Source organism: Typopeltis vanoorti, chromosome 5, assembly GCF_054136105.1.
Source record: "Typopeltis vanoorti isolate ZY-2024b chromosome 5, IOZ_Tvanoo_1.0, whole genome shotgun sequence".
Classification (NCBI taxonomy): Eukaryota; Metazoa; Arthropoda; class Arachnida; order Uropygi; family Thelyphonidae; genus Typopeltis; species Typopeltis vanoorti.
In genome coordinates, this window is record NC_143553.1 from 84,504,170 (window position 1) to 84,531,183 (window position 27,014).

At 37.9% G+C, this 27,014-nt stretch overlaps 1 protein-coding gene across 3 annotated transcripts in view; it reads left to right on the plus strand.

The window, feature by feature from the left end:
• The window catches only part of LOC150106608 (endosome/lysosome-associated apoptosis and autophagy regulator family member 2-like), a 594,368-nt gene that overhangs the window by 267,579 nt on the left and 299,775 nt on the right, over positions 1-27,014 (plus strand). For all 3 annotated transcript variants that reach the window (XM_090392568.1, XM_090392569.1, XM_090392567.1), the window contains one exon: positions 24,271-24,338. In XM_090392568.1, coding sequence (XP_090248694.1) covers positions 24,271-24,338 — 68 coding nt within the window. The remainder of the gene's footprint in view (positions 1-24,270; positions 24,339-27,014) is intronic.

Genomic DNA, 27,014 nt, shown 5'->3' on the forward strand with positions numbered 1-27,014 from the left:
GTATCTGGCAGAAGCAGTATCAGACTATATACCCAAGGTCAGGAGGGTAAATCAGCATTAAGCATGAGCTGCAAAATAAGAAAATGTTGTGGAGGATATATAAGTAGAAAGGTGACTAGGTGTTCATGAACAGTACAAAAGTCAGGCAATAAAGGTGACCAGCATGGTAAGGAAGGCACAGTCATATGAGAAAAAATCTGAAGAGTTCTTTCATTATGTGGCAAATAGGAGGAAGAATGATTATGGAAGAATATCTATAATGCTGATAGTAGAAAGTTGACAGAGGCAAATAAAATAATTGAGCAACTAAGTGATCACTTTGCAAGAGAGTATATATCATCCAAGTGAAGATATTGTTTAGGAAGAGGTGACTGTGACTTATGTGAGAACAGATGTTGATAAATTAGAGGTACTTAGAATTTTGCAGAATTTCAATGCAAGTACAGCTGTGGGATTAGATAGGATATCAGCTCACTTTTTATGAGAATGTTCAAGCGAACTGGCAATGTCTTGGACTAGACTGCTTAATTTAGCCACCATAGCACAATTGAAAGAATAGCAGAGCATTACGCCCTTCAGTTAGAAAAGAAGTGGGTTCAATTATCATCATGATGATATGGTCTTTTTCAGTTGAAGGTGAGTTAACTGATCTCGTATGGTAGGAGGGTTTTTTCACCCGAAAACTCAGGTTTTTCATCCCGCATACAGACAGTCAGCCTTCGGAACACACACAATTTACAGACAAAAAATACTGTTGTTAGTGGTGATGGGTGATAGATGCCGTTGATGGTAGTAGTGTCATAGTTTGATAATTAAATAGTAGTGGAGAGGATGAGATGTGTTTAGTGAAGTAGAGTGGTGTGCCCTCCCACAATGAGTCCTTGGACTCCCTGGAGGTGTCACGTAGTAACAATAATAATAATAAATTAAGTCTCAGCTCTGATAAAGTCCCAAGGGAGTGGAATGAGGACAAAATAATTCCTTTACATAAAGGAGGATCTAATTCTCTGGTAGCAAATTATGAATTAATCACCATCCTAGAAGTGGTGATGATGGTGGTGGTGGCGGTAAAAGGTCTGGAAACGTGTCAAAAAGCAAATTCAGGTATGGGTGGATTAGAATATGATACTCTGATTGGTAGTATGTCTTTGTGAGTTGTTGGTCATGCCTTAATACTTTTCTAACTTTTGATAAAGGGAATGGCTACATGATGATACTGCTAGATTATGAAAGGATACCACATGGAACTCTGTTGTGCAAACTGGAACAAATGTGGGTCAATAGGAAACTAGTGATATGGATAAAAGGGTGGCTGATGGAAAGATAACAAAAAGTAACTAATGGTGTGTCCCGAGACTCTGCACTTTGTCCACTGCTGTTTAATGTACATAAATGATATAGGAAATTGAAAGGAGATATTTAGTTGTTTGCTGATAATGCAAAGATTTAAATGGGCTGACAATATGGACTAAATATAATGGATGTCAGTTTAATGTAGAAAAGTGTAAAGGTATGCATTATGAAGCCACAGAATTGGGAATGGTACTAGACAGAGAGTTGAACTTTAGAGGACATATTGCTTAAGTTGCCAAGATAGCTCATAGGATTACTTTGTTATTAAAGAACACACTAACAAGCAGAGATGAGGGAGTTATTATTCCTCTTTATAAAGCCTTGATACGATCACATCTGGATGTGGTTGCATCTAGGTCAGCGTGCTCAGGTCTCATCACATTGGTTTCTTGGGGATAAGAAGTAATGGAGAGGATTCAGAGGTAGGTAGGTGACAAAGATAGCAAATGGTTTGTGGAATGCTTCCTATGATGATAGATGGAGGGTTTCTGGGTTGCAAAAGTTGGTTGATAGGTGAAAAAAAAAGGGGGATATGATGGAAACATTTAAGTTACTTGAAGGATTTTATAGGATTAATACAGAAGAAATATTTCAGCACTTAGCTAGAGAGGGAAGGACAAGAGGTCATCCCTGGAAATTGGGTAAGAATGTGGTTAGAAAGAGAACCAGAATTTCACTTGGAGAGTGGTGAATGAATGAATGGATTGCTTGAATCAGTTGGGATTGCTTTATCTGTTAATGGGTTCCAAGAGGGGTACAATAGACATTGTGTGGATAGTTTGTGTATCTCACAATAAGTCTTCATGCTTCATGGAAGTTCCTGTGCAATAATAATAATAATAATTATTATTATTACAATTTATACGTCAATCAAGAGCTCATTTGTGAATAATAAAAAGTACTGTATGTTAAGCTTATGTATGTAATGGAGCAGTGTGGCAGGATGTTAGTTCCTTCTAACAAGGACTATTTCAAGGAAATGGTACTTGTTAGAGGGTACTGTAGAATGCATAATCAGAATGACAGTCTTATCAATAGTAGCATTTAGTTGTTTACTTTGGTCCTACTTGATTTAAAAAAAACAACTTAACAAACATAAAGAAACACAGCCTTTTCATTGCAGTAGGCCTTGCTTTTGCTTAGCAGGCCTGAATTCAAATCTTGTCAGTGATATGAGGAACCTCCAGAACATTCTTTCATTTACAGTCTGACAGGGACTTGTCTTCCAGAAAATCAGATTTTTCATTTCACTAAACAGGCCATGGTTAAAGAAAATGTTTAAGATATTCATTATTTTCTTATCTGGGATATCAGTGAAGCGTGAACCAGCACCTAGCTGTCATGAAAACTATTGTCAAATTATTTAAAATTTTTACTCTGGACATAACATCATCTGAATTTTTTTTATATAGCAAACAATCTTACGAAGAGTGAAAGAGCAGTGAATGCAGAGATACTTAAATACCAAGTGAAACCCTGAGTGATAGTATAAGAGCCTGCAGCATTGGAACAAGAACTTTGAATAGCACAAAGATTAATTTTGATGAATAGCTATGATGAAAAACACAGAAAATATATTAAAATACACCTCCATTGTGATATAGGAAGAAAGAGATGGCAGACATTGCATGTTATTGGAAAGATAAAACAGGACCTACCTTCATACCTTCACTGTAAAATCACATGAAGCAGGTTCACATCTGGCATTTGATTTACTTCAGTAGGGGTAGGGGAACTAGGAATGTCTGAGGAAATCATATTGGTGAGAAGACATTCTGCAGACATTCTATGCTAAGTTAGCAGCATGTGGATTTAAGGAAAAAAGCATTGGTTTTCACATGGCTGCTTTGATTTGATATATCTAAGTTCATGTCTGTTTTAAGTTTGTTGTCAACTGTGAAATGTGTGAAACTCATTTGCTAAGTTTGTACACTTACCACTTGTTGCAAATGAATAGTTTTTTTCACTCACATTGAATCTTTCTGTAGTAATCTGGAATGCTTGGCTTTAATTTCACTCATTGGCAGTCTTAAGTTTGATATATTCTGCCATTATTTTTTGTCTCACAGGTTGCATCATCAAGTGATTCATCATTCGATGCAAAATTTTTTTACCATTTCTGGGCTGTGCATTCATATTTTTATGTGACTCATCTATGAAAGGATGTAAACCTAGAGTACATTAGTACTGTGAGTAGGCAAAAGAATTTTTTTTTTTAAATTAATTTTTGAATATTTTTTTTTTTGTATTTGTTATTCAGTTTTATCTGGTCTAGAAATCTTATTCTAGAGACCAGAATGGAACTTTTTTCAAGCCACTTTAGGCCTCCAATAAGTGGGACATTGGTCTCACACTGGACAATGAAATTGATCTGCCACCTAATGATAGTCATACATCCATGCTCATAGTGGAACTTGAACCTACAGCTTGTTGGTTGAAGAATAGATACACTGCCCATTCACTTATTGTAGTTTCTCGAATGTCATGCATATTTTTCTCTTTGTTTGAACATTTTATCAAGTTTATACTCATATAGTTATACTCATCACTTTTCACTATTTTACTGAACTGTATTTCATGCTCACTAGGTATTACTTGCACTTTCAAAGTTCATGAATGAATAAGTGCCATCTACAATGGCTGTGAAATAACTACTTTTTTCAGATTATTCAATTAATATTTTATCAGATTATTTATCAAGCCAAATGAAATTTGGCTTGATAAATGGAAAAAAAAAATAAAAATATGTATGTATATACATATTTATTGTAAGTTTTGCTTATTTACAACAATTTTGAAATACAAAAATTTGAAACAGTAATAAAACATTCATTTTTTATTGTAATTTTTGTGTTTTATTAGAATCAGCTGGTTCTCACAAAATGTTTTCATGACTTTTTTTTACTGAGCTCTTGTATCCGTAGCCAACCTGTGTTGCAGAACCATGATTTGATGAATGGAGTTGCATCGCAATCTGTTCTTTGCCACTAAATTTATCATCATTAAATCCATGCAAAAATTACAAACCTCCCCCTCCAAAAAAGTATATATGAAATTCCATTATCAGTAAACATCTGCTTAATTTTGCTTGGGCCACTTCTTTTTACAGTAATGATGTTATTAGGCTCATGACTATTCTAGAAACCCATTCTGAGCATGGGACCCATTCAGACACGGGAATATCATTAACTTAAGAAAAATGGCTCAGGCAAAATTATGCAGGTATTTTTTTGGAAAAATAATATTCCTGTAAAATTGCTAGCTAGCAGAAATAATTCCTATACAGGCTGCTACTAGGGATGGAACAGGGAAAAGTAAGCACAGAGGGTGATGAAATAAGCCTACCCAGGCTGGATTTTCCATCACTGTATACAAGCTAATCACCCAAATGCTGCTAGCCATTGTGTCATGCTACAGTTTTTTAAACGTTTGTACTATTATTTGGATAGCTCAATTATCCTGATCCCAAGAAGATCCAGGTCATTGTATATGGGATCCTTACTAACATTTCTTGAGTAGCATTTCAGTGTTGATTAAATTTAATATTATTAATTTTGATGAAATTATGCAAATAAGTTATATGCCACAGTCGTAACTCTTTTTTGTTATATCAAGAATATACACTAGATGTTGCAGAACCAAATAACATACCACTGCATGTGTGGGCAAGGGGATCAAGAAGAAAGAATAGATAAGAAAAGATAGAAACTGTTGATGTGTTTTTGTACAGCTGAAGGTGATAATCTTCAGGGAAAACTATGTGGAGAAAACTGTTCTATTCTAAAGTGTAGAGGTTGACAGAATCAAAGAGGAGGTCAAGAATTAGATATTTAGACTGAAATGCTGGTTGGAGCTCATATTAAGATTTAATGGAATAACAAAACAGTTGGTATGAATTCAAAGGTTAAATGACTTCGATATTTCATCTGTCACGAAGAACATCTTCAGGGATACAGTTATGAGAATTATAATGTGAACAGAACACAAGAAACAAGTGGAAGAGTTTAGACTTGAAAGTCTAAATTCCTAAGAGGGATACCCTCTATCGGCACTTATAGGTAGCCTTAGCTGATTAGGCTTGAGATCTAAGAATGATACCTAGTCTAGCCATAAATACTGTTACGACTCTACATGCATAAACCTTTAATCTATCAGTTAATCATTTATAGGCATTCATCACATACAAACCACATATATAATGTACATATAGCAGCATTCAGAGTTCAAAATGTCTTCCTTTTGCTTTCATGCATGTTCGAAGTTTGTGAGGCTATATATTGATAGCAACACGAACAACATCCAACGGAAACACTGCCACTGCTTGCTCAAAATCCACCTTCACGCTGGTGATGCTGGGGTGTCATTTCTTGCAGGCTACTCTCTCAACCTACAACCTCAATTTGAAATCCAACAGGTTCAGATTGGGACTTCCAGATGGCCAATCAGATGGTGATATGCAGTCTGGTGCACTCACCTCTAACCACTGTTGTGTGGTCCTTGCCTTGTCTGTAGGGCTCGAATCCTGTTGGGAAGGTCCACTGCCTACCATGAAACAAGGTGTTGTTTCACAGTAGGCAGTGGAGGTGTTGTTCAAGTATCATACCACAGGTTCCAGCATGGTGTCTTGATACACTTTGGTGGAGATTTTGACCCTTTTCTTGCAGAAATGCAACTTGGTTCCCCCCCCCCCCTACACACACACACACACACACACACACACTAAACCATTACTGACATTGGATGGTGACTTCTCTAAATCCTGGGTGCTATGGCACATGCTGAGTGACCATCCAGGGCATATACTTGATTGTTTTAGCAGTGAAATGACTCTTCAAATGTGAAAATCACATCTGTGAAGAGGATTTCTTGTATTGTTTGCATACCACAATACAAGATGGGGGGAAGGACTGATCATAATTGTGGCAGCAGATGTATTTTTTATGTTCTTTCAGATGGATGGTAGTAAACCTTCTAGTTTGACCATAATAAGACAAGTTGCACATACAAGCAACATTCTGTATACATGGAACTGAGAAGGAAGTGAGACAGTCTCTAGAGTAGATTAGAACAGTGATCTTTATATAGGGTTTGAAAGTAATGCAGAGATTATATTTCTTTAAAGTTCTGGCGTTTTTTTTTTTTTTTTTTTTTTTAGTCATAATTATTACTATAGGGATAGCAGTAGCATTACTGTTGTTCAGAGAGATACGAGATGGGGGGGGGGGGAGATGACAACAAATATGTACCTTTTTTTTTTTAGAATTGTATGATGGCTCTGGTAACAAGAGTTTTTATAATACCATATCATTGGGTGGGGGGGATAATGATGGGAAAGTTTGTGATTGTATCGTCTCACATGAGTTGATATTCTGTAAATGTACCATTAGAGAGAGAGAGAGAGAGAGAGAGAGAGAGAGAGTGATGTGATTAAAGTGTTATTTTATTTTCTTTCCAGACTTGTTAATTTATTTGAGTTATTTATTTTCCAGTTTTATTATTATTATTACATGACATCTCCAAGGAGTTCAAAGCCTCATCGAGGAAGGGCACCTGCTCTACAGCCCCTTGTCTTCACAGATCAATCCACCAACTACAGTGGATGGCATCATCTACACCAATGCCATTTACTGCCCACTACGAGTAGTATTTTCACAGACAATCACAAACATTCATGCCCAAGGCAGGATTCGAACCCACAGCCTTTTGGCTGGAGAGTGGATACGCTAACCACTCGGTCAACCAGCCAGGCTGCTGTTGAGGTGGAGAGGGAATGAGAGTGATGTTGCTAGGTGGAGAACACAGAATCGGTATATCTTAGCTAGGTATAAGCTTTAATGGAGGAATAATCAAGATGATGTTTTTACCATATAAAAATTGGTTGGGGAAGCACTCGTAGAAGGTAGGTACCCTTTATCTTGGAAGTTTTTTCCACTTGGTTAGACTATAATAAATTTTGTTTAATCCTTTATCCCATATCAATTCTTAATCCTTTATTAATAAAGGTCAAAAACCGTCTGGGTAGTGGCCCTTCCCTTAATGCATAGCATTATACATGTCCACAAGGAGATGTGCTTTGCATTATGGGAGATACTAAGACAAGGAGTGATGAGAGCTTGGACCGCCTTTACCATGAGTTGCCTCAGTCCTGAAAATACTTCAGGTGCAAACCTTGTTTGCTTACACTTGGATAAAGGATTAAACTAAATTTATTATAGTCTAACAAGTGGAAAAAACTTTCAACATCTTTCTCTAAATCCAGAGTGATTTAATAATTAGGTAAAATACCCTTTTGGCAACTCGTATAGGTAAATATGACTTCTCCATTGCTTCCACCTTAGTATCACCACCTCTGGGTCTGGCTACCACTGACGAGACCTCAATAAAGGTCGAAACCGGTTGGAAGGTTGGGTGATGAATGGCAATGCTGTAGCCCATGAAGGTTTAACTGAGGTTCTGCTGTTGCTGTTACTCCTCAGGTGACATATGAGCAAATGAGCGGTTCTGCTCGGTGGTGGGGGTGAGCCTGCCACAGGGTAGAGCCAATGCTGAGAGTTCTTCTCAGTGGCAGGGTGAGCTTGTTACTGAGGGGGAGCAACGCTGAGTTTTTGGAGTTTGACCTGTACTTGAACATTCAATAAAGGTCGAAACTGGTCTGGGTACTTGAACATTCAATAAATGTTCAAGTGATGAATGGCAATGCTGTAGCCTATGAAGTTTTAACTGAGGCGCAGCTGTTGCTATTACTCCTCAGCTGATAAATGAGCGGCTCTGGTCAGTGGTGAGACTGCCACTGGGTACAGCCAAGTGTAAGCAAACAACATGTATAATGCTATGCGTTAAGAGAGGGCCACCTCCCAGGTGAACATTCAGTAAAGGTCGAAACCAGTCTGGGTAGTGGCCTTCCCTTAATGCGTAGCATTATACTTGTCCACAAGGAGATGCGCTTTGCATTATTATTATTATTATTATTATTATTCAGGCCTCCATGGAGTCAAAAGACTCATCGTGGGAGGTCCTTCCTAAGAACATAAAGTCTGTGAAGATTCATCGAGGGGGAGGTCTCCCCCCCCCCTAAGAAACACAAAGTCTATCATACCACTCCTTAAACTCATTGACCGTTCTCGCTCTCACCACTCCATCAGGCAATGCATTCCACGGTTCAACCACCCTCCATGCAAAGAAACCACTCCTCACCCTCTTGCTCACAGTTTTCTTTCGTAACTTCCAGGGATTGCCTCTTGTCATCACTCCTTCCCGCTGTTCAACCAAGCGAAAGAACTCCCCAGTGTCAACCCTGTAACCACCTCTCAACAGTTTAAAAGTCTCAATCATATCACCTCTCCTTCTTCTATCCACCAAACTCTGCAGTCCACATTCCCTCAGCCGATCCTCATAACTATCATTGTACAGTCCTGAAACCATCTTTGTTATCTGTCTTTGTACCCTTTCCACAGTTAATTTATCTCCTTCAAATCCTGGGGGACCAAATCTGAGAACAATAGTCCAAGTGTGGTCTGATCAGGGTCTTATACAATGGAATGATAACTTTTATCTCTGCTGGTCAGTGTCCTTCTCATTATTGCAGCAATCCTCTGTGTTACCTTCACCACCTTTGCAGTATGTCCCCTAAATTTCAGGTTTCTATCGATCATCAACCCCAGATCTCTTGTTTCCCCTACTTCCTCCAGTATAACTCCTCCCATAGAGTATGCAGTGTCCCATCGATGTTTTCCAAACCTCAAGACCTTACATTTTGCTGCATTAAACTGACACCCCCATTCATTTTCCCATCTATCTAGCTTATTCAAATCCTCTTGCAGGGCTACCACATCTGCACTATTACTAATAATCCTTACCAGCTTCACATCATCCATGGAAGATACTAAGACAAGAAGTGATGAGAGCTTGGTCCACCTTTACCATAAGTTGCCTCAGTCCTGAAGCTTCAAGTGCAAACTTTGTTTGCTTACACTTGGATAAAGGATTAAGCTAAATTTATTATTGTACCCTTTATCTATTTGCATATATTTCCCTGCCAAGAAAAGTAACCATCATAGATGACAAAACTTGAAAATATCAGTAATACTTAAAAAATATTTCTACTTAATGATAAATTGAGTCGGATAGTGGGATATTAGTGTATAAAGAAGTGATATCAAAGCGCACCCATTTTTTTTTATCACTCTCACATGACAGGCCATGGAATTTGCACACACACACACCAATTTATTTGCTATAGTAAATAAATAGGCTAGAGTTAAGAGCAAAGTAATTCTGATGATATTCCTCTTGAAGAGCTAAAGGATGTAGCACTTAAGGAATACTTCATATGGCTACTTCATATTGTATAATGAGAAAAATATTCAGTTACAGAAGATCAAAAAAGAGATTCAAGATTGGGAATTTACTGGCAAGGAATATTGAATTGCACAAAAGCTAGTATCATCCTTGTAACAGAAGTAGTCATACAGGGGTGTGATTTGGACAGTTAAGATGGGCTGTAATTGTTGTAGCAGTCATTAGGAGATCAGGTTGGATGCCTACAAGTTGGGGTGCACTTCATTTAGGTCAGTATTTATACTATAAATGTTGGTAAAGTGAATGTTTTGGAAGAAAATTTTTTTCTAAGAAGTTTTGAGTTTTTAAAATTTTGGATTTTTTTACGGCAATTTATGTTTTCTTTTAGTTGCAGTGACACTATATTTAGTTAGGTGTACTGTTATGTTAGTATTTCCAAGGAGAAGAGAAAAGAGCAGGAGAACACACTGCGTGAAGAGGTGCTCTTCGACATGTTGCCCATGCTGAGAGTATCCAGCCTCCATGTCATCAATGTGGCTTCAAAGTACCCCTTGCATATCATTCTGTGGCCTCCCTCCAGCCATGCTTTTGGTAGCATAGATGACAGCAAGATGTCTACATTGTTTAACACAAAATTTCAAAGATTTAATATGTAGAATTTTTTATATAAGTATGGCCAGTTAAAGATTTAAAAAAGTTAAAGATGTTTATTTTATTTTATTATTTTTTTAAAAAAGACAAGCCATATAAACTCAAGGAGCTATAAATGCCTGCAGTGGGATTTGAATCCACAACCTGTTAGTGAAGAGCAGGTGTGCTATCCATTCAGCCAACTAGGTTGCGGATTTGTTTGGCTAACTTAAAGGGGTTTGAGTCAGGAACATGTACTGTGGGTTAGAGATGGTTGTCAGGCTTATGAATTTTAGGTAATCCTTATATTTGAGTTGATGGAAGGGGCTAAATAGTAAGTTTTTTTTTGTTAATTTGGGAGGTGTATAAGGTTACATTTCTGAATAATAGTTTTTGAAAAAATGTTTTTTTCTGGGAGTTGGTAAGATTGTAATGTAAAAGTTTGTAAGTAGTGTAGTCTCTGACAACACATTTGTTTTATGGTTGTGTTTGTTAGTATTGAGGATAACAGTGACATTGCTCTTATTGGCTATTAGAGAGATTTCTTAATGTGAGAAGATTGTGTAAGGGTGTTAGCTACATTGAGCCTAGCAATATCTGGAGGCAGCAACAAATGCTCCCACACATCCACATTTTTCTGAGCCTAGATCAGCATATGTTCAATATCTAAGCCAGTGGTTCTGAAACTTTTTCAGACTGTGGCACACTTGATAATGCAAATTTCTGTAACAACACACCCATATTCTTTGCTGGATTTTCGTGTAATTAACCATAAGTTTATAGTATTTTACAGTTTACACAGCATTGACTACAGTACAGTCCTCGGTACTCGATGACATAATCATTGTCTTATTGCTGGTGGTCGATTGGTGGCACTTTAGTTCAGTATTTGCAGCAAAATATGGTACTACTACATAAATATTTTGATATTAGGCTGGCAAAAGTTTTCATACAAATATAATCATATAAATGGGCAAAAGTGCCCCAATATATAAAGGAGGCTCAAGAAAGGATTGTGGTAACTATAGCACGATGTTTCTCAACATTTTTTAGCTTTTGGCATATTGTTTCACCATGTCAGATATTATGGTAAACCCACACAGTAGGTGGCAGCACTGCACTAGAGGCATTGCCACTACCAAGGTCCATTAGGCGAATCGTAGTTTGAGAAATGCCTTTAATGCCAGTGGTGGGTGTATATATATACCCACCACTGGCGTTAAAGGAAATTCAGTTATGCTGAACTCGAAACAGTGAGTCATTGACTGCTGGTGGTGTGTTTTACTCTATTCTCATTTATATTTACATCAGAGGATGTAATTATAAATGAGGTGTCAAATCATCCACCAATTGGTGAAAGTGACCATGCGGTGATTACCTGGGTGGTTGCCAGCAGTGCAAGGACCCCTGTGAAAAAAGGGTTTATGTGGAACTACAAGGGGGGGGGTGATTATGAAGAGCTCAGGAGACAGCTTGCGGGTGTAGCATGGAATGAGGAGTTAGCTGGAAAAGAGATCAATGCAGCTTGGGGATTTTCAAAAACTGTTTAGTAGATGCAATGTCTAAATGTATTCTAAGGGTGAGAAGGTTAAATAAGGTAGGTGTGAGATGGATGAATAAAGAGATTAAGCATGCGATACAGAGAAAAGGGGCATTGTGCAGGCAGCATAAGAGAAGTGGAAATAACCAATTCCATGAGGTCTACAAAGACCAGCCAAGAAGGGTGACTTGGTTGGTGAGGGTAGCTAAAGAGAGGTATGAACAGCAGTTGCCTAATAAAGCGATATAATCCAAAGGAGTTCTTTCCATATGTAGCCAGCAAAAGAAAGAGTGATTATGGAAGGATGGCATTGATTGGAGAAAAATGGTATAAAGACAGCTGTTGCAGAATGTGTGGTGGAGATACTTAATGAGGAGTTCATAAAGATCTTTCAATCTTGTGAATGTGACTTCATGGAGAGATTGAGAGCAGTTGATGATGGGGAGGAGAGACTGACTGTAAGTGAGCAAGAGGTGTTTGGAGAGTTGAGTAAACTAGATGTAAATAAGGCTGTGGGACTTGATAATTGCTTGTGAGACTTGAGAAGCTTGTGAGAACTAGGATCCAGAGTTGGGTTGACAACAATGGTATAATCTTTGATGGACAGCATGGATTTGCTAAAGGTAGGTCATGTTTTAGTAATCTACTTACTTATTACAATAAAGTGACTTCTTCCTTGGACAGAGGAGAAGGATACACAGTAATATACTTGATTTTGCAAAGGCTTTTGATAGAGTTCCTCATGATAAGTTGACAGTCAAACTAGAGCAGATGGGGTTGGATATTAGATTAGTGCATTGGATTGGAGACTGACTATCTGATAGGTATCAACAAGTTGTGTATGGGGGGTGCGATATCCAGGAAAAAAAGAAAGTCACTAGTGAAGTGTCTCAGGGGTCTGTTTTAGGGCCATTACTATTTAACTTGTATATTAATGCTATTGGTGAAGATTTGGATGGAGATATTCAGTTGTTTGCAGATGATGCAAAGTTGGGACGAACCATAAAGAGTAGTGAAGATGTTGTGGCCTTGCAAGAAGACTTGAATAAATTGAGTGATTGGGCAAACAAATGGGGATGTGAGTTCAATGTTGCAAAATGTAAGGTTTTAAAATTTGGAAAACAAAGATGGGATGCAGAATTTATGCTTGGTGTGAATATATTGTTGGAGGTAGAGGAAATAAGAGATCTGGGGGTGATAGTAGATAAGGATCTAAAATTTAGGGGACACATCGCCAAAATTGTGAAGACAACACAAAGACTTCTGGGAATGATGCAGAGGACACTGACATGTAGGGAGAAGTAGGGAGATTCTTGTTCCATTGTATAAGGCTTTGATTAGGCCACACATGGACTATTGTGCCCAGATTTGGTCACTGGGTTTTCATAAGGATGAAGAGATGTTGGAAAGGGTCCAAAGGCGACTGACTAAGGTAGTTTCTGACCTCTGGAATGTTGAGTATGAGGAAAGATGTAGAAGATGTAATTTGCGGAGTGGTGGAGAGAAGGAAGAGGGGAGATATGATAGAGACCTACAAGTTGGTAAGGGGTTGTTATAGGATCAATGGTGGAGAAGTTCTACAGAGAATAGTGGGAGATCAGGGGGATAACCAGAGGTCATCCCTGGAAACTGTATAAAGAGGGTGTGTAGAGGAGTGAGAGGCAGGTTTTTTTCGTGCAGAGTTGTGAATGATTGGAATGCCTTTCCTGAGAGAGTGGTGGTGTCTGCAAGGAGTTTGCGTGTGTTTAAGACATGGTATGGTGAGATGTGTGTGTGATAAAAGGACCTCCCAGGTGAGTCTTTGACCCCATGAGGTCTTGGGAAATGATAATAATAATTCTGCAATTTGTTTTTTATTAAGTCACAACATTTTGTTGCCTTGATTTATATTTGTGTTTAATATGGAGAAGTTTTTATTTAAACTTCAATGGTTAAGCAGCCAAAGTGAAGATGCTCATTGTGAAAATATAACCAGCAGTTCCTTCAGACCAAGTAATAAAATCAAGGTCCTTCCCAGACTGATTCAACGTCTGGAGCTATGCACAAGAATCACAATTGTTATTTAAGTTATGGATTTACATACACTGGATCTGGAAATCATCCGCTTCCTGAGTGTGTTGTATGGTGCAAAAAAACTGAGCAAAGAAAATATGGTTCTGTGCAAACTGAAGAGACATTTTAATACTAAAAACAGTCATTTAATAGCTAATGATACAGTGTATTTCAGTTGTTTGCTCTCTTCTTAGGTAAAGCAAGTCGAGTCAAGTCAATGAAAAAAATAGCAAAAATTCAGAAAATGCACAAGTAATGAATTATCAGGTAGCTGAAATAATTGCCAGAAATTATTTCAGCTAAATTACATGCAGCCACTAACAATAGTAGAAACTTTGATTTTACCTGTTTGTAAAGTAATAGTTAAATCGGAGTTAGGAGAGGCTGCCGAGAGGGAGATATCAAATGTACCTCAGTCAGATTATACTATTTCTCACCGCATTGAACACATGTCCTCTAGTGCAGTGCTGCCACCTGCTGTACAAGTGTACAATGACAAAAATTTGTATTATCAAGTGTGCCGCAGTCTGAAAAAGTTTGCCCAAAATTTGTTGAAAAAAAGCCCAAAATGCATTTTGGGCTTCCTCAGATATTGCCAAGCTCAATGTAGCTAACACCCTTACACAATCTTCCCTCATAAAGAAATCTCTCTCTAATAGCCAATAAGAGATTCTGTTGCTGTTTTTGTTCTTATTCTATTTGTTACATCAACTGGATAAGACATACAATTCTGTGACAGCCACATTGAAAGAAATAAGCTATGTTGGGGAAATTGTATTTCATTGTGCACTGATGGTGTGCCAACAATGACTGGTCAAATTAAAGTGTTTATTTCAAGGTCAAAGCAAGATTTTCCTAAGGTTAAAACAATTCCTGAAGCCCTAAGAAGTGTAATCGCTAAGCAGTTGCGATGGTTAACTGCCTTAAAACTAAATCACTTAAGATTTCTCAAAGTCATGTGCAAGGAATCAGGAACTCATCATGAAACTCACCTTGACCATTTTGTTTAATTTGAGTCTTGGGTTTGGATTAGTCCCGAGGGGGTGGAAAGAGGAGAAAATAGTTCCATTGCATAAAGGAGGTTCTAAGACTGCTGTTGTAAATTACCAACCGATCAGCATATCAGGAATCATTGTCAAGGTCTTGGAGAAAATAGTCAAGAGGAAAATACAGGATTGGATATATGAAAATGGGATACTGTATGGGGGACAGAATGGTTTTGTGAAGAGTAGATCATGTCTCAGTAACTTGCTCATGTTTTATAACACAGTGATGGCTGAACTGGATAAGGGTAATGGGTTTACAGTGATTCTACTGGACCTGGCAAAGGCGTTTGATAGGATACCACATGGAATTCTAATCCGTAAACTACAACATATGGGAATGGATATAGGGTTGGTGAGATGGATAGGTGGGTGGTAGATGGAGGGATATCAAAGAGGAGTTTATTCAGGAGTAGAGTCCAAAAGATGGCCTGTGACTAGTGGTGTGTGCTGCAGGGTTCTGTTCTTGGACCACTACTGTTCAATTTGTACATTAACGATATAGGAAAGGATCTGAGAGGAAGTGTTCATTTGTTTGCTGATGATGCAAAGTTGGGTAGAGCAATAGTGAGTGCACAGGATGGCACAATTTTGCAGGATTATTTGGATAGTTTAGAGGACTGGGCTAAGGAGAATGGATGTCAGTTTAATGTGGCAAAATGTAAGGTTATGCATTTTGGGGTGAAATGATTAGCAGCAGTATATCACATTGGTGGAACTGTACTCCAGGAGATTGATGAGGCCAGGGATTTGGGAGAGTTGGTGGATAGGGAGTTGAAGTTTAGGGGGCACATTGCAAAAGTGACCAAAACAGCTCACCAAATCACTTGGCTTATGAAAAATACTTTAACATGCAGAGACAAACAAGTTGTTGTTCCTCTGTATCGAGCCTTGATAAGACCCCATCTGGACTTCTGTGCCCAGTTATGGGCACCAGGGTTTCTTCGTGATGGGGAGGAAGTGGAGAGGGTCCAGAGACGAGTGACCAAGATGATAGCAGGTCTGTGGAATGAACCTTATGAGAATAGGTTGAGGATTTGTGGGTTGCATAAATTGGACGATAGGCGAAGGAGGGGTGATATGATTGAGACATTCAAATTACTGAAGGGTTTCTATAAGATTAATTCAGAAGATATTTTTGAGAATAGGACTGGTGGTGGTAGGACTATGGGCCATACATGGAAGCTGGGCAAGAATGTTGTTAGCAAGGGTGTTAGAGCTAGGTTTTTTACTTGTAGAGTGGTGAATGAGTGGAATAAGCTGGTAGAGTCTGTTGTGGGTGCCATGACTGTGAATGAGTTCAAGGCGAGGTATGATAGATACTGTGTGAATGTCGAATAGTTGTTCTTAACATGATGTTAGGGGCTCCCTCGATGAGTCTATGGACTCCTTGGAGTTGCCCGTAATAATGAAAAAAAAAAAAAAATGCTGCCCCCTCACACCAATATTCGCTGATTGTCTCAAAGGCAAGGTACTCTCCATATTTTATGAACTGAGGACTGAGTTATTAGAAATTTTTGCTACAGAGAAACCTGAGTTTGCTGCCCTGATTAAAGACGAGAAATGGTGTTCAAAAGTCTCGTACCCAGCTGATATTTTTTGGACATTTCAACAGCTTTAATGCAAGCATCCAGGGGAAAGGAAGAAACCTCTTTACATCAAGGGATAGTGGGCTGAATAGGTACAGTGACCTTGAAATGTTTCTTCTCACTTCTGATACTGATCCAGAGCATACTTCCTGCTTGATTTTAGAACATATTTCAGTTTTGGAGGATAAATTAGAGCAATTCTTTCCTCCCTCAATGTGAATGAATATCATTGGGCCCACAATCTCTTTGCTATTACTACTGCAGACACAAAACATCTATCATTAAAAGAGGCAGAAAGTTTGCAGACTTCAGGCTGATTGAACTTTTTAGGGAAACACCACCACTTCAATTCTGGAATTTGGCAAAAAAAAAAGAAAAAAAAAAGTTCTCAGTATTATCAGAAGATGAGATGGGCCTATCTATACTACTACATTTTTTAACAACCTACTTTTGTGAGCAGGGATTTTCCACGTTTGCCAACTCTAAAAGTAAGAAACAAGAGTGACTTCTTTCTCTTGATCAAGAATTATGGGTGTGTGTTTGTCTGCAATTCGACCCCATGTTTTGAGCAATAGGCAGTATTTAGTGTCCTTTTGCGTTACGACAGCAATTTTCTCAATAAAATAACCTTTATTCAGAAAATTCTGTCCTTAGCTTCCTATCCATCAATACTTCACATTACTTGCTTCACTTGCTTCTTCACCTCATGGAGCAAATCAAAATTACTATAATTAATATGGTACACTTTATTAGATAAGTGCAAAGTACACTGGATTTCATAAAGTAAGGATCAAAGAGAAAAATCTCAATTACTTTGGAGGGGATGGGGAATATATGAAGATACATTATGTAAAAAGTCACACTGAGTCTGGTTATTGTATGCACATGAGTGGCACTGTCAGTTGTATATGCAAATTAGTCATGGCATAAAATTATCCATTTTGAAGTGGTTTTCCATTTTGTGTCTGGAATGAAAATAAGACATTTTTGATAGCAGAATTCTTGGTCAATAGGCAATATTTAGTGTCCTTTTGCATTATACAGCAATTTTCTGAATAAAATAACCTTTATTCAGAAATTTTGTCCTTAGCTTCCTATCCACCAATAACCTCTTTGATGGATAGGATGTTTTGCAGCCTTCATGATACCAAGGCTACAAGACATTACTTAACAAATGAATTCAGATCACAAGCCATTTTAAGACTAGAAGCCAAGAAGACATTGCTATTTGCTTCCACTGTGTGCAGAAGGCTTCACAAACGTGATTTGTATGCTTCACAAAGGTTTACAAAGGTGATTTGTATGCACATGGCCTACCAGTTTCCTAGCAACTGGTAGGCCATGTGCCCCAATTCCCTTGTCATAGAAGAGAATGTTTGAAATCAAGAACCAAGGGACACATTATCATTTCTCTTCATGAAAGAGACACATGGTGGAGGTAGTGTGATGGTTTGGGGACTCATCTTGTTAGGTGGATGCACCCAACCTGTATGTTCTTCCTAATGGAACCATGACTGTTACAACTTATAGAGACCGTGATCCTGGACCCCTGTGTTCATCTCTATGCAGGTGCAATAGAGAAACAATGTACCTTACAAGACGATAATGCTCATCGACTAGTATCTTCCAGAAGAGACTATCATACATATGGGCTGGCAAGCCAGGGCTCTCAATTTTAATCCTATTGTGCATGTGTGGGATGCTCTAGGTAGATGTGTTGCTGCTATCATCCCACTCTCCTCAAAACCTTGAAAAACTTAGGAGAGCTTTGCAGGAGCAGTAGTTGTTATTAGTAACTGAGCTGCTGGACACCACTATAAACAGTGTGAAACATTATTGCTATGAGGGGTGACCACATTCCTTATTGAGGAACTTTGACAATCCTATTTTGACCATTGTCTTCACATACCCATTTGTCTGAATTAAACTATTTATTTACAATTTTGTGAGTGTTTCTTTCACACTTCATATCATACTGCTATTCACTGAGTTGCATAAAAATTCATGATACAGTTTTTGAGTTATCGTGAATTTCCTCTTTGTTCGTAATTTATGAAAACCAATGTATATGCCTTTGCACTTAGAACATTGAAGTGAACATCCTATTCAAATTCTCATGCAACGACATCAGTGTGTTTGCTCTTCCTGATTGAACATTATCAGAAAGCAATTGATTATTATGTTTAATATGAATCTTGCACTAAGTAAAGTTACAAAGGAATGGAAGGAAGGCAAGGATTGTGCCACTTTGTCAGGGAGATGACAGAACTCATGCATCAAATTATAGAGCTATCTGTGTGTCAGTTGTTGTGGCTGAAGTGTTGGAGAGGCTGGTGAGAACCAAGATTCAGAATTGAGTTGACAACAGCAGTATTATCTTTTATGGACAGCATGGATTTGCTAAAGGGAGGTCATGTTTTAGTAACCTACTTACTTATTACAATAAGGTGATGATTTCATTGAACAAAGAAGATGGATACACAGTAATATACTTAGATTTTACAAATGCTTTTGATTGATTACCACATGATAAGTTGTAGTTAAACTAGAGCAGATGGGATTTGATATTAGACTAGTGTATTGGATCAGAGATTGGCTATCTGATAGATATCAGCAAGTTGTGTATGAGCAGAGCGATATCCCGGAAGGGGAAAGTCACTAGTTGTGTGCCTCGGGGGTCTGTTTTAGGGCCATTGCTGTTTAACCTGTATGTTAATGATATCGGGGAAGATTTGGATGTGGATATTCAGTTTTTTGCAGATAATGCAAAGTTGGAATGAACTATGAGGAGTAGAGCAGATATTGTGGTCCTACAAAAAGACTTGAATGGATGCCAGTTCAATGTTGCAAAATGTAAGGTTTTATAATTTGGGAAACGAAGATGGGATGTAGAATTTATGCTTGGTGGGGATATATTGTTGGAGGTTTAGGAAATAAGAGATCTTGGGGTGATGGTGGATAAGGATCTAAAATTTAGTGGACACATTGCCAAAGTTGTGAGGACATCACAACAAATTCTGGAAATGATGTAGAGGACACTGACTGACTTGTAGAAGTAAGAAAATTCTTGTGATTAGGCCACACATGGATGGAGAAACTGTGCACAGATTTGGTCACCTGGTTTTCAAAAGGATGAAGAGCTGTTGGAGAGGGTCCAGAGGCTATTGACTAAGGTAGTTTCTGATCTCTGGAATGTTGAATATGAAGAAGGGTCGAGAAAATGCAATTGAGAAGAGTCTAGTGGATAGGAGGAAGAGAGGGTGATATGATGGAGATGTACAAGTTGGTAAGGGGTTGTTATAGAATCAATGTTGAAGAGGTTTTTTCATAAAATGGTGGGAGATCAGTGCAGAACAAGAGGGTCATCCCTGGAAGCTGTATAAGGAGGGTGTGAGCAGGGGAGTGAGAAGCACGTTTTTGCAGGCAGAGTTATGAATGCTAGGTATGCCTTGTCTGAGAGTGTGGTGTCTGCAGAGAATTTGAATGTGTTTAAGGTTATTGGTATAATGAGCTGTGTTATGACAAATGGATCTCCTAGATGAGTCTTTCTCTCCATGGGGTCTTAGGGTAATAATAATAATAATCACTTCTCAAATCTTGAACTATGTCATCGGGTATATAAAATAAGCAACAATGGCCTCAGAACCTTGTGATGCTGCTTATTACTTTTCTCTTTTGAGATGCTGCATTTTCCTTTACAACTCACTGGCTGCTATCATACAATCATTCCTGTAACCAAGCTACCAACTAACATCCATCTCCATCATCCTTGATTGCAAAAAATTTGCCATGTAGTACTTTAACAAACACTTTTGCAAAATTTAGTAAAAATTGCCAAATAAGAATATCCCCTGTCCAATCTTGTTTCCCTTTTACAAAACATAAAAGTTATGGTAACAAGACTTCCCCCTTATCAAACCCATTCTGCTCTTTGAAAAGATAAGTGCTGACATTCTCATTAAGCAGTTCGTATTTTATCTCTAACCAGCCTCTCCAACTTCTTCACAATCACATCTAATATGCAAATTGGCTTATAATTTGACCCACTGACTTGGAACTACCAAGTCAAAAGCAGTATCAGCTCCTTTGCCACATTCTCTTAATATTCATGATGATATCTCACCTGGTCCCACAGCCTTATTGACATCAAGCTTACTTAAAATTACAAATACTTCACCTACATGAATTGCCAGTCTCTTCCATCTTTCTGAAAATTTTCCATTGAAAATTTCCATTATATCATCAGCAGATATGACTTGTATCATGTCATCATGTAACTCTCTGATTTCTCTCTCTTCAATTGATCATGCCATGGTAGATCATCAATCTGTTTTCTTAGCATAGTCTTATAGTCTCTTGCCATATAATTGTTGCATCTGTTTGGTTTTATGAAGCTTGCACTTACCTTACAAGGTGACATTTGCATCTTGCGTGTTGCTTGCATCACAAGCTGTGTTCTCCCTAAACAGCTCAAGGAATTCATTTTACTTGCTTACATGTATTATTTCCTGTTTCCAATTAATGCTCCCATGGTTAATCAAAACTCATTATTATTACTACCTGCCTGTCCATCACCAGTCTCATCTGCTTTAACATTTCACCATTTCCTCCCTGTATGTTTCCTGGCCTATTTTCACTACATATCTGAAATTCCTGCTCCCATCATCTTCACATCAAATGGACTTAAAAGACATCACCACTGTTTTCTCAGAGTTCAACATGGAGAAGACACAACTCTGAGATCATAGTAATACCCCCATTACGTTTTATTCATTCTTGTCTTCTTGAAACATGATATATTCATCATATCCTATTCCCGGTATATCATCATCTGTTAACCATATGTCAATGATACTAGTGATTTGTGACTGACTTAATATCATAGGAGAGTGAATAATTTTATCTTGAATGAAGAAAATTTTGTTAACTGAGAGGATTGAAGTGTAGAATCAGTAGAACCAGGTCTGTTGAGGAATGCAGATGACAGTGAGTGCAGTAAAAGATGCATGGGCACCTGTGGACTATAAAAGATATATCAGATGAATTTCATTTGCCACCTGGTGTGAGACCACCATCCTTCTTATTTGAGATCTGAAATGGCATGGAAAAGTTTGGTTTCTAGAGCATGATTTCTGTATTATCTAACCTTTAGCTCCAGTGCTAATGTACAGCATGTTTACAATCTGCCATGAGTGGGATTTCCATCAATATATCAGGAATGGTGATTAAGATATTAGAAAAGTTGGTTAAAGGCAGAATACAGAATAGCTGAGTATTTGGTGGGGGAGTTGGAAGCTTAATCTGCTATTGATTTCACACTGCTTACAAACAGTTAGCCAAACTCCATGACTTCCAACATAAAATAACAGTGCTTACTCAAGCACTTTCTAAGGAGAGGCTTCTCCCTCATAATTATATACAACATCATATACAAAATCCAAAAGATTTCACTGAAACCATATGTCATCTCTAACAAAATAACAAAACTGGTTTTTCCTACTTACAACCATCATTATTACATGCCATCTCTCTCCATGCTTTTCATAATACTAATGAAACAGACAAATAATTCAGAGAAAGCAAGTACCAGTCCACTCTTGATGGGGGACTCCCTACTACAACATTACCATTTACGATACCAATGTTCCGTTTTCCCTTATTTTGTGTGTAAACTAGAAAATGTAAGAGCAGACATATAAATGATTAAAAACATACATTTAAAGAAATAGACATTAAAAGAATAGGGATTAAAGCATACATTAAAAGACAAAAATGCCACTTGCATAAAATATTACATAAAAACATAAAATGTCAAATTTCACTCATTCAGTGACATCTGTTTTTCCTGAAATACAAATATTTCAGAGAAAGCAGGTACCAGTACACTCTTGAGGAAACACACACACACAACAACAACCCATTTATAAAATAAAGGGCAAAGAAAGCCCCCTTGTTTTGTAAATGGTGTTTCAAATTAAAAGGAATGTCCTTTTAATTGAGTCAATATTTGCAGAATGATTTAATTTAAAAGTCATTTCTTTTCCAAGACATGTTTCAGAGAATATACTTATTCCTCTGCACGTGCAAATTCAGAATGCAAAAATACTTCCCCAAACCAAAACATACCAGAACTATCAACTCATAATCACACACACACACACACACCAACCAACCAACCATAATTGAAAGAGCTACCATAATAAGCCAATGAACATAGCTTGGTCACATATTTCCTCACAAAATATCCCTAGCAATAAAGAAAAATTCAAAACCACTGGTGAATATCTGTTGCATCTATATTTTGTTCCTCCTTCTTTAGAAGAGTGATAATATTGGTTTTCACCACATTTTGAAAACAGCAGAGCAATAACCGAATTTCTCCTTTGTTTTTTTTTACCCTCAACCTGGTCTTCCCCTCCCACGTTATTTTCACCACTTGCAGGAAATGTGTAATTCACTGTTATCTTTGACTTATCATCAACGGTCTAATAACATCATAAACTGAAAGGATGTGGGTTCTTTATTTCCCCTTTCCCCATTTTCAATTCAGATATAATTCCTTAATATAAATTCTTCCCCTTCTCTCTCTCTCTCTCTTCTATTTTTTCTCTCTTCATATCACTTAATGTGTGAATGCAGAAGATGTCAAAGTCTTGCAGGATGACTTAGATAGATTGGAGTTCTGGGCTAAGGAGAATGGATGTCAATTTAATGTGACAAAATGTAAGGTTATGCATTTTGGGGTGAAAAGATTAGCAGCAGTATACCACATTGGTGGAACTGTACTCCAAGAGATTGATGAGGCCAGGGACTTGGGAGTGTTGGTGGATAAGGAGATGAAGTTTAGGGGGCACACTGCAAAAGTAGCTAAATCAGCTCATCAACTCACTTGGTTGTTGAAAAATATCTTGACGAGCAGAGACAAGCAAGTTATTATACCTCTGTACCGAGCCTTGATAAGACCTCATCTCGACTACTGTGCCCAGATTTGGTCACCTCGGTTCCTTCTTGATGGGGAGGAGGTGGAGAGGATCCAGAGGCGAGTAACTAAGATGATAACAGGTCTATGGAATGAACCATATGAGAACAGGTTGAAGATTTGTGGGTTGCAGAAACTAGTTGATAGGCGGAGGAGGGGAGATATGATCGAGACATTCAAATTGCTAAAGGGATTCTATAGGATTAATTCAGAGGATATTTTTGAGATCAGGACTGGTGGTGGGAGAACTAGGGGACACCTATGGAAGCTGGGCAAGAGTGTGGTTAGCAGGGGTGTTAGAGCTGGGTTCTTTACTTTTAGAGTGGTAAATGAGTGGAATAAGCTGCCAGAGTCTGTTGTGGGTGCTATGACGGTGAACGAATTCAAGACAAGGTATGATAGATACTGTGAGAATGTAATCGCATAGTTGTGTGGACATGATGTTTAGGGCCTCCCTTGATGAGTCTAAGGACTCCTGGAGTCGCCCGAAATAATAATAATAATAATAATAATAATGTATAATTCACCTTATCTAATTAGGTAGAAGACCTTTTTCTGTCTCCCTTTATTCATAGTTTTATTTCAGTATTTATCTTTGATATACACTGTGGTATTAGCCACTGCAAACCTACAGAAAATTACTGTTATTATTCCATGAGACATATGCTTTTAAATTTTTGTTGTATTTGATATGTCGTATGCTTTTTTTTTCACGCAATCAATTTAACTTCAGAATTCAGTTAATCTTAAGGTAATCTCTGCAAATTTCTCCCATCTATTTTTCAGTCTTCTAGTCGAAAAGGAATTACCGATATTCAGACATGGTCAGGACAGCAGAACAAACAGCACTTTAGGTAGGTGTGAATACAATTCTAACTGATGTGTGTATGTGCGTGCATGCCTGCATGGGTGACATATGCATAATTTTCCTAAGAAAAATAATCTAAATTTGAATACAGGAGATTTGTTTTAATTATTGTTATCAGACCTCCATGGAGGTAAAATACTCATTGCAAGAGGTCCACACACTCACACTAAAAGATCACCGAACTGTTCCTTAAAACCCATTCACAGTTTCCATACCTACCACAATTTAGGGCAATCCATTCCACTCACCAACCACTTTCCATGCGAGGCGTCCACTCCTTATTCACTTACTTGAACCATTCTTATACAGCTTCCTGGGATGACATTTTGTTCTACCCCTGTCACCCTCTACTCTATGAAAAATCTCCTACACATTAATCTGGTTAGAGCCCTCAACGATCAATATGGTAATTATATTCCATCTCCTTCTTCTGTTTACAAGGCCCTTCAAATTGCATTCCCTCAATCTGCTTTTATACCTAAGATTCCAAAGTCCTTTCAACAGTCCATACATTGTCTGAACAAAACCTTATACAACAGAACCACAACTTCTTTGTTTCTATGTCCTCACAATTTTAGCTTAAATGTCTAAATGTTCTCACAATTTTAGCAATTTGATCCTAAACCACTTGCAATTTGATCCTTCACTCTCAAATCTCTCATCTTTTTTACCTCTTTCAAAATTTCTTCATTAATTGCATACTCTGCATCCCATCCTCCTCTGTCAGATTTCAAGACCTTTCACTTTGCATCACTGATGAGTTAGTGCTGCTCATTGAATGAATAGTTTCACTTGTTTGCCCACTCACACAGTTTGTGAGTGAGCAAACAAGTGAAACAAGGCAACATCTGTTCTGTAATGCATAGTTCTTCCCAAATTTGCATCCTCTGCAAACAACTCCGTATCTCCAGTTTAGCCTGTCCCAATATCATTAACATACAAATTAAAGAATAATAATCCTAAAACACACCCCTCCAGCACAGCAGTAACCTTCCTCTTTTGGGATACTATTTTCCCCCATATATAACTTGCTATTAATACCTATCTGACAGCCAGTCACCTATTAAACTCATGAGTCATATTCAACTCCATCTGTTCCAGTTTAATTTACTAGCTTGGCATGTAGCAGTGTATCAAAGGCCTTTGAAAAATCAAAGTATACCACTGTATATGTCTCTTCCCTTGTCCCCTGTTGTAATACATAAATAGATTGCAAAAACATAACTGCTCTTTAATAAACCTATGCTGACTATCACAGAGAATACTGCTATTATCAACCCACTTCTGAATTTCTGAATCCTAGCCCTCACTAGCACTCTAAATACGAGGGTGGTCTGAGAAGTTCTCAGCCTTGACCATAAATGGCAATGCTATTGGCAAGATTTTTTTTTTCTGAGTTGGTACATCTGTCATAAGCATCTATGTGAAATTGCAAGTAGTTTCTATCAAGTAGTTTGTTTTATACAGCTGTCTGAAGCAAGAGTGTTGTCTGTATCCCTTGAGATGGATAAAATTGAGTATTGTGCGGTTATAAAATTCTTTGTAAAAGAAGGTTTAATGCAAAAAGAAATTCATTCAAAGTTCATAAAAGTTTATGGGCATTCTTCTCCTTCATTTTCAACAGTTAAGAAATGGGCTGCTGAGTTTAAAAGTGGCTGTACCAGCCTTGAAGATGATCCATGTGAAAGGCGTCCAAAAAGTGTAACAACACCAGAAATCCTCGATGAAGTGTACAGTATGGTATTGGATGACCAGCGAGTCAAAGTGCGTGAAATTGCTAAAACTATAGGCATTTCAAAAGAATGTGTAGAATATATTTTGCATGAAGAATTGCATATGAAAAAGCTTTGCGCAAGATGGATGGCATGCTTGCTCACAGCAGATCAGAAACGCACTCTCATGAAAATCTCTGAACAGTGCTTGGAGCGTTTTAACAAGAAAAAAAATTGATTTTGTGCATTGATTTATTACTATGGATGAGACTTGGATTCACCATTACACACCAGAATCCAAACAGCAGTCAAAACAGTGGACAGAAGCCGGTTGTTTCAGCACCAAAGAAGACAAATTTGGTTCCATCAGCAGGAAAGGTCATGACATCGGTGTTTTGGTATGCTAAAGGCATTTTGTTTATTAATTATCTTGAAAAAGGGTAAAACAATAACCGGGGAATATTATTTTGATCTTTTAACCAGACTAGAAGAAAAAATTCGTGAGAAAAGACCCGGTTTGCAGAAGAAAAAATCATCTTTCATCAGGACAATGCACATGCCCACAAAGGGATCTGCATTATGAATTGTTGGAACATCTGCCCTATTTCCCAGATTTGGCTCCTTCTGACTTCTGTCTCTTTCCAAAACTAAAACTCTTTCTCGTTGGTCAGTGTTTTTCTTCGAATCAAGAGGTGATTGCAACTGTAGAGGGGTATTTTGCAGATCTTACTGAGAACCATTGCAGAGACAGGATAATGGCACTGGAATAAATGTATTAGTCTTAAGGGAGATTACGTTGAAAACTAAAAATAATTTAGAAATTATAAATTCGTTTTTTCATTGTTAGACTGAGAACTTTTCAGACCACCCTTGTATCATCATTAGGTTTGGGCCAGTGGCTGATCCTTAGATTAACAATTTTAAATCTATGCCCCTGCATAGGCTTTGGG